This window comes from Petaurus breviceps, unplaced genomic scaffold, assembly GCF_028583685.1.
Source record: "Petaurus breviceps papuanus isolate PSGF00001 unplaced genomic scaffold, PetGlider_PUasm1.0 91041, whole genome shotgun sequence".
In the NCBI taxonomy this organism is placed as follows: Eukaryota; Metazoa; Chordata; class Mammalia; order Diprotodontia; family Petauridae; genus Petaurus; species Petaurus breviceps.
Window position 1 is genome coordinate 29,429,312 of NW_027187400.1, and position 8,279 is coordinate 29,437,590.

The window sequence follows — 8,279 nt, forward strand, 5'->3', positions numbered from 1 at the left end:
CCTCCCCTGCAGACCCATCCCTAGCTAAGGAGTGCTGGTCTCAGACTCGTTTTTTTTCTCGGATTCCTGATAGCGCAAAGCGACCCGAATTGGGTCTGGCTTTGACCCAGGCTGCCGTCCCACCAGAGGACGCACTCCTCACCCACAAAGCGGGCAGGGTAGACGACCGTCGACGGCGCGGCCCCGCAGGCAGCTGGCGCAGAAGTTGTGATAACAGTCTAGCAGGCACGGGCGCTCATACTGCTCGTGGCACAGGAAGCAGACGAGAGGGTGGCCATTTGAGGCGTCCAGGGCAGCGAGGCTCTCCAGAGGCGAAAAGATTTCACCCGACATCTGCTGGGAATTGGGAGGTGGATTGGGTGGAGAGGAGGAGGTACAGGGGAAAGCAGAGTCAAGTCTGCCTCCCTGTATGCTGACCTCTGCTTCCGAGGACAACTGCCTGGGGTCATAGGGATGGTGGGAGTAACATGGAAGGCCCAGAGGGCATCCTGTAATCTTTGCGGCTCAGCGACGAGGGTTAAGGGAGAGAATCGACCTTAGATCTAGGGATCCTGGTGCCCTGGGCAAAAACAACCTTCCCCTATTGGCTCCCTCCCACCTGGGCCGTGGACACCGCTGGAACCCTGAAACTTCTGGAGAACCGGGAGAGATTCCTGGAGCCTACGGCCCACGAGAGGTCAAGAATGGATTGAATTTCTGCGTAAATGAGGAGATACTTTTTCATCATTTCCCTTGGGTCCGGTTCCCCCAAAGCATTTGAAGCAGGGGTGGGGAGTGAGGAGATAGGCAAGCTAACGCTCCTCTCCTACCTTCTTCCGCAGATGTTCCCAGGGCACTTTCCCACCTCTGCGAAGTTACTTAGTGTTGGGGGAAAGTGCTCACCAGGCTGGGAGAGGCTGCTGGAAGAGGTTCTCTACAGGCTCAAAGTAGGGCATCGGGTTCTTCGCGGAAGCCAGAGGCTTCCCCTACTGGGGGAGATAATTTGGTCGGTTTCTGTCCTCTCCAGCTGGCAGGAGGAGGGGCGTGTATCAGGGCCTTTCTCCACAAGGCCAGGGGCTGGGCTGGAAAACAGTGCCCATTCCTGAGGTAGGGCGGGGCTGCCGGAGGTGGGGGAACTGCTTTTGGGCAGGGAGAATAGACCCACGGAGGGGTGAGGCCAAGGGGGAGCTCTGGGCAAGGTATCGACTCTGATACTATGTAGTGGGAGTGATCCTCTTTTCCTCTTTTGGTCTGGCTGGGACCCCTGGATTGTTTGACCCAGCCTTAGTCTTTTCTTACCAATCCACTCCCTTCTTGCTTCCCGAGAAATTCCAAACCTTCTTTCCTACCTCTCTCCCTCCTACCAGTCTCTTATCAGGAATCCGTTAGCTGGTTCCCTGGGTCTCTTGTATTGCCATGTTCCATTGTGCAGGGAGTAAAGACTTGTTCCCAATAATGTCTGCAAAGCCCTTCCTCTGGCTACCCCTCCTCCTCAAGCCCATACTTGGAACCCTTCCTGCTTGGCAAACAGACCTGTGGTCATTCCACTTAAAATATATTGCATCTCTCCCTCCCAGCCTTTGCACAGGCTGGCCACACATGCCTGCAAAACTCTCCTCACCTCCTCCTTTTCAAGCCCTAGCTCCCTTCAGGGCTCATAACAGTTAGCATTTACATACAGTACTTCAAGGTTTGTGAAATGTTTACAAATATTATCTCATTTTGTCCTAACAATAACCCTGGGAGATGTACTATTATTATCCCCATTTTACAGATGAAAATAAGGCAGGCAGTAGTTAAGTGACTTGCCCAGGATCAAACTGTTAAGTGTCTGAAGGTGGATTTGAATTTAGGTACTGCTTATTCTAAGACTAACATTTCTGCCACTTCATCACCTAAAGCTTAGATCAAGGGTAACGAACCATCTAAGGCTGTTCCTGACCAACCCAAGTTATTAGAGGTCCCTCTTCTACCACCTGCGAAAGTACTTTGTATTTTCTTCATATATACCTGGTATTTCCTGAGCTATATGCATGTTGTATACAGCATGCGATTCCTTGCCTTACTGTAGAATGTGAGCTTCTTGAGGGCAGAAGATGATTCCCTTTTGCCTTTATATTGCTAATGTCTGGCTTGGATCGTTGAATAAGCTTGGTGAGCTGAATCAGAAGGACTATGCCAGAGTTTGCTTTCTAATCTTAACTAGTCTCTCACCAAAGTAAGACGATGCTTCTTACTCTTGCGTAATTGAATCTCTATGGAACTCTTTCCCTCCATGTTTCAGACTTTTTCTTCCCTCAAGTCTTCCACAGCACACCTCTCTCCCTTTCTCAGCTCAGGTTCTCATCTCCTATATTACCAAGACCCAGACTATGTAAGCTCCCTCTTCTTCCCCTCTCCTTACCTCACCCCACCCCCCTCCCAGACATCATCCCCCAGTATCTTCTTTACTTCAGGCTCTGATGGAGAGGTGGTCTTTCTGTTAGCCAGTCAATCCATCTATATTGCTCCCAGCACCTCCTATCATGCCAAGCAGATTGCCCCCCCCCCATATCATCTTCCCATATCTCAAATCTTTAAAAAAAATAATTTATTTTTAGTTTTCAACATTCATTTCCATAAACTTTTGAGTTTAAAATTTTCTCTGCTTCCCTCCCCTCCATCCTCCCCAAGACAGAGTGTAACCACATATAGGCTCTACATATACATTCTTACTAAACATATTTTCACATTAGTCATGTTGTATAGAAGAATTAGGACAAATGGGAGGAACCACGAGAAAGAAAAAACTAAACTAAAAAAAAGAGAGCAAATAGTATGCTTTGATATGCATTCAGACTCCATATTTCTTTTTTTTTTTTTTTTTAAGCAATCGGGGTTAAGTAACTTGCTCAAGGTTACATGGCCAGGTGTTTCTGGGTGGGTGCTAAGTGTCTGAGCCCGGGATTCAATCTCCAGGTCTTCTCAACACTGGAGCCGGTGCTCTTACTCGCTGTGCTACCTGGCCGCCCCTCCATATTTCTTTTTATGGATGTGGATGGCATTTTCTATCCTGAGTTTTTGGAGTTGTTTTAGGTCCTTGCATTGAGGAGAAGAGCTAAGTCTATCAATCAATTTTTCCATTTCTCCCTGATGCCTATGACCTGTCTCCCTCATCCTGAAAAATGGTCACTAGATCCTACCATGAGCATTAGAATCATCTTCTCTCTCTCCTCTCCTCTGCTAAAACCTTGAAAAGCTCATCTTCCTTGTGTACCTCCATTTCTGCTTTCTCATTTCTAACCCCTCCATATTCACATGTCAGCATCCAACTGAAACTGCTTCTTCCAAAGTTACCAATAATCTAATGGCCTTTTCTCAGCAAACATTCATGGCCTCTGTTGTCTTTAGCTCCTTATTGACCATCTCCTCCTCCTTGGATATGTTTTTCTTTCAGGGTTTTTGTGCTATCCCTCTCTCCTGCTTCCTTTCCTACTTGACTCTGCTCTTTCCCAGTGTCCTTTGCTAGTGACATCACTAACCATCGATTTTCCCCCAAGGCTTTGTTCTGGGCCTTTTCCTCTTTTCTCTCTACACTCTCACTTGCTGACCTCATCCTCTCCCACGAATTCAATGACCATGTCTATGCCAATGACTCTAAGTCTCTCTCCTGAACTCCAGTCCTGATTGGTCAATTTCCTATGGGACCTCTCTAACTTCATGTCTAGAAGGTATCTCCAACTTTACATGCCTAAAACAAAACTCTGAAATAAACACACCTCTCATCCAATATTGCCTATTCTAGGAGACACCGCCATCCTTCCACTCACTCAAGCTCACAGCCTCAAAGTCATTTTCCAGTTCTTGATTTTACTTATCTCACATGTCCAGTTATCTTACACCTACCTACCCCTTCAATGGGGGAACGGTTCAACAAGTTGTGGCACGTGATTGTGATGGAATACTACTGTGCTATAAGAAATGATAAGCTGGCTGATTTAGAAAAAAAACACGGAAAGACTTAGACCTATGAAGACGCTGTCTACCTCCAGCGAAAGAGAGGAGAAGTAGAAATATACACAGTATTGTCTGTACACATATGTACATGTGTATGTTTATAGGTATCTCTGTATGTATATATTCACATTTAATTGTAGCCTTCCCTAGAATGGGGTGGGGAGGGATGGAAAAAAAAATAAAAGCACATAGAAGAGAAAAAAGTGCACAGAAGGAAGTATAAAAAAGCTGGGTAGGGGCGGCTAGGTGGCGCAGTGAGTAAAGCGCTGGCCCTGGAGTCGGGAGGACCCGAGTTCAGTTCCAGCCTGAGACACTTAACATCCACACAAAAATACTAGCCGTGTAACCTTGGGCAAGTTACTTAACCCCAAAATTGTCCTCCAAAAGGAAAAAAAAAAAAGCTGGGTAACTGAAAACAATGTGTAGCATTTATTATATAGGTTTTTTAAAAAAGGAAAGTTTGAAATGGAAATTTATTGTTTTATATTGAATTCTTTCTTATGTTCTGTTTACATTGAAATGTTTTTTTTTCCTTTTCTCATTTTGTATTTAAGTTTTAAATGAATTAAAAAAACCTCACACATCCAGACAATAGCCAAGTTTGCCATTTCCCCCTGTACAACATTTCTCCTCTATGTTATTTTTTCTCTATTTGCACAGCTACCACCCTCCTGGGGCAGGCCCTCATCAACCCTGGGTTGGAGTATTTTGACAGCCTCCTAATTGGTCTTCCTCCTTCTAACCTCTTCCTACTCCAATTTATCCTTTACTCATTCATTGATCAAAGTGACTTTAATAAATTGCAAATGTGTCTACTTGTCTTAGGAGCACAATCTATCACACACAGGTCAGGCTCATTTTTCCTTAAAAAGCATGGAAAGCATCCTTGAGAATTAACTGGTACAATGGGAAGAAAATTTAAAACTTATGGAAGTGAATGTTGAAAACTAAAAATAAATTAATATAAAAAAAGAGAGAATTAATGGGTACAGAATAGGTTGGGCTAAGTCTCATGCCTGGAATGGACATGATCTCTTATTTCTGCTTCTTAGAATTCTTGTTTTCTGGTAAGACTTAGATCATCTTAAAAAAAAGTTTTAATGTTAAAAATTGTTTTTTATGTGCAACCAGGAAATAAGATATACAGGCAATGGGGTATAGAAATCCATCTTGCCTTACATGGATGGGGGAGGACATAAGAGAGAACAGACTGGGGGAAGGGCTATTCAGTATGCTTGCTCTCTTGGGGTGGAGGGTAGGGGAGAGATGGGGAGAAAATTTGTAACTCAAAATCTTGTGGAAATGAATGTTGAAAACCAACAAATAAATAAATAAATTGGAAAAATGTTTTATATTTCTTTTTTTTCCAATTACATGCAAAAATTTTAACATTTGTTTTTTCTTTTTAATTTTTTGTCTTTATTAATTTGTTTACATTTGTTTTTTTTTTTAAAGTTTCAAGTTCCAAATTCTTTCTATCCTTTACTCCTTGAGAAGGCAAGTGAATTCATATAGATTATATATGTGCAGTCATGCAAAACATATTTCCAGTGTTTTGAAAGAAAACAGACCCAAAATTCTAAAAACTAAAACAAACCAAGAAAAATACAGTAAAAAAAAAGTCTGCTTCAATCTGCATTCAGATTCTGTTGGCTCTTTCTGTGGAGGTAGATAGCATTTTCCAACATAAGTCCTTCAGGGCCGTCTTGGATCATTCATTGTATTGCTGTTAGCTTATCTTTTATAGAAAAACCTTCCTGGTTTCCCCAGCTGTTAATGTCTTCCCTTCTCAAGTCAACTTGTTTCTACATTGTGGATGTGTATGTGTGTATAGATACATGTGTACATGTTATCTTACCATTTGAATATAAGTCCCTTGAAGGCAGTCCTTGATTTGCTTCTGTGTTTGTATGCCCAACACTTAGCATAGTGCCTGGCCCATAAAGTAACCAAGTAACCGTTTAAATGCTTGATGATTAACTGACTCAGAGTGGATAGTGCTGTATACAGTAGGCACTTAATGATTGTTGAATGAATGAAAGGTTAGTTCTGTCCTCAGGTTTGCTGCACCACAAGTATTTCCACCCACTGGGCCACATATGAAGGTTGATCACCCTTTAGCTTGTGACCTCTGCTGCAGGTTGGAACAGGAGAACAGAAATTTGTCTCTTCCTCCAGAGCCCAGCACAGCTAAGGAAGACCTATGGAGCACATTTCCATTTCCGATCACAGGACTCCCGTCTGCTGTGGTGACTGATTCCCCGAATATGAAGTCATGATGATGACCAAATACCACTGGAAGCTATGATTCAGCGCATCCTGGGAGCCCGTCCTCTCTGGCTTGCCTGGCAGGATTCCCCTGGTCTCCAGATCCTGCTGGCATCTGACATGGGTAACTTCGCTAGACTGGGAAGTTGTCCTAGTAAGTCTCTTTCCAATGGCGATAGATTGGTTTCATTTTAGAACCTCCTGAGTGGGGACCCCCACCTTCCATCCTCCACCTCTATCTTGCTTCTATTAAACATGGTTTAATAACTCCTTTTTAGAAAGTAAGAAATTTTGTTGATGGCTTCATTTTAATTCCGTATCATTTCTATCCTCCTTATTCATAAGTCTTCCTTCCACACATAAGTCCTTCGTCCTTCTTCCATTGTTATATTTCCTCTTCTGCTCCCAACATCAATAAGCCTTACTATCTAAAAAAACAGTTGACTCAGAGGCCTTGTGTGCATTGGACACTCCCCACCTGTCTGACTCCCTTTTCTACTGAAAACAGGCCGGTACATTTTCTTATCTTTTCTCCAGGAATGTTGTTGTTTAATTGTTTAGTTGTGTCTGACTCTTCATCATCACATGGACCACAGTCTATGGGGGTTTTCTTGGCAAAGATACTGGAGTGGCTTGCCATTTCCTTCTCTAGTGGATAACAGAGGTTAAGTGACTTACCCAGGGTCACACAGCTAATACATGTCTGAGGCTGGATTTGAACTCCAAGCCCAGTGCTCTATCCTCTGAACCATCTAACTGCCTCTTCTCCAGGGATAAGATCAGTTATTTCAATAGGTCTGCATTAGGCTCCATTTTAGGATTATTTTTATTTGTATTATTATAGTCAATGAGCATATTGTTCTGATTTGTAGATTTCTCATGAAATTTGATGTATGTGTAAAGGATCTAATACTCCAAGTGACATGTCATGGTTGCTGGAATCTTTGAGTTGCAAGGGAATTTGGAAGTTCATGGGATCCTACACCTTGTTGGTCTGCAGGATAGAGAGTGGGGCTTGATGGTAGGTTGTCCATGGAGTGAACAGAAGGTATCAGGGCCTAGTTCCCCTCCCTTGAAGCAGAGATTGCCTTGGCCTTAGAGCCAAGAAGAGTCGGATTCAAATTATACCTTTTAGGTCGTGAGGCAGATAGAGCACTGGGCTTGGGATAAAGCAGATTTATCTTCCTGAGTTCAAATCTGACCTCAGACACTTACTAGCTGTGTGACCCAGGTCAAGTCCCTTAACCTTGTTTGCCTCAGTTTCCTCATCTGTAAAATGAGCTGGGGAAAGAAATGGCAAACCTCTCCAGTATCTTTGCTGAGAAAACCCCAAATGGGGTCACAGAGAATCAGACACAACTGGCATGACTGAACAACAGCTCTGTGACCCTGGAAAACACAACTTCTTTGGGCCCCATTTTCCTCATCCATAAAATGAGGGGGGTTGGACCCTATGGTGTCTAAGCCTACAACCCTATGACTTTGTATGTAAGTCTTTAGTTTACTATTCCTGGCGGTATTCATTTCAATTCAATTAAAAAAACATTTATTGAGTGCCTACTATGTGCTCGGTGCTGTGATAATAAGACAAAAATGTAACAGTCCCTACTCTCTCTTGGAAATTGCATTCTACTCATTCTACCACATCTACTTGTAAAGAGATAAGGAAATACAAAATACCTGCTCAGTAAACACAAAGTAATTTAAGCTTGGTCAGAATATGAAGAACAGAAATCTGTAATGGCTTCTGGTGGTAGCTAATGCTTGAGCTCAGGGGAGGGGAAAAGGGGAAGAAAGAACAAGCATACTATGTGTCAGACAGAGAACTTTACACATATCATCTCATTCGATACTATTACCATTTAACAGCTGAGGAAACTGAGGCAAATAGCAGGTTAAGTGACTTACCCAGGGTCACACAGCTAGGAAGTGTCTGAGACTAAGCCTTTGGGTTGGTGGTGGTCAAGGAATTCACAAGGCTCTCACAACCTGACCCCTTTCTCACATTTTACTCTCCTCAGGAGCAATACAGACCT

At 43.3% G+C, this 8,279-nt stretch overlaps 1 protein-coding gene and 1 long non-coding RNA gene across 2 annotated transcripts in view; one reads left to right on the top strand and one right to left on the bottom strand.

Annotated features, from left to right (window-relative positions):
- RNF207 (ring finger protein 207) overlaps nucleotides 1–3,211 on the bottom strand; it is a 19,756-nt gene extending 16,545 nt beyond the window's left edge. Inside the window, 2 exon segments of the mRNA XM_069078503.1 lie at nucleotides 143–333; nucleotides 810–3,211. Coding sequence (XP_068934604.1) covers nucleotides 143–333 — 191 coding nt within the window. The 5' untranslated portion in view covers nucleotides 810–3,211.
- The window catches only part of LOC138154057 (uncharacterized), a 7,799-nt gene extending 1,285 nt beyond the window's left edge, over nucleotides 1–6,514 (top strand). Inside the window, exon 2 of the long non-coding RNA XR_011166544.1 lies at nucleotides 6,154–6,514. This is a non-coding gene — a long non-coding RNA (uncharacterized lncRNA). The remainder of the gene's footprint in view (nucleotides 1–6,153) is intronic.
- Nucleotides 6,515–8,279: the final 1,765 nt, after the last annotated feature.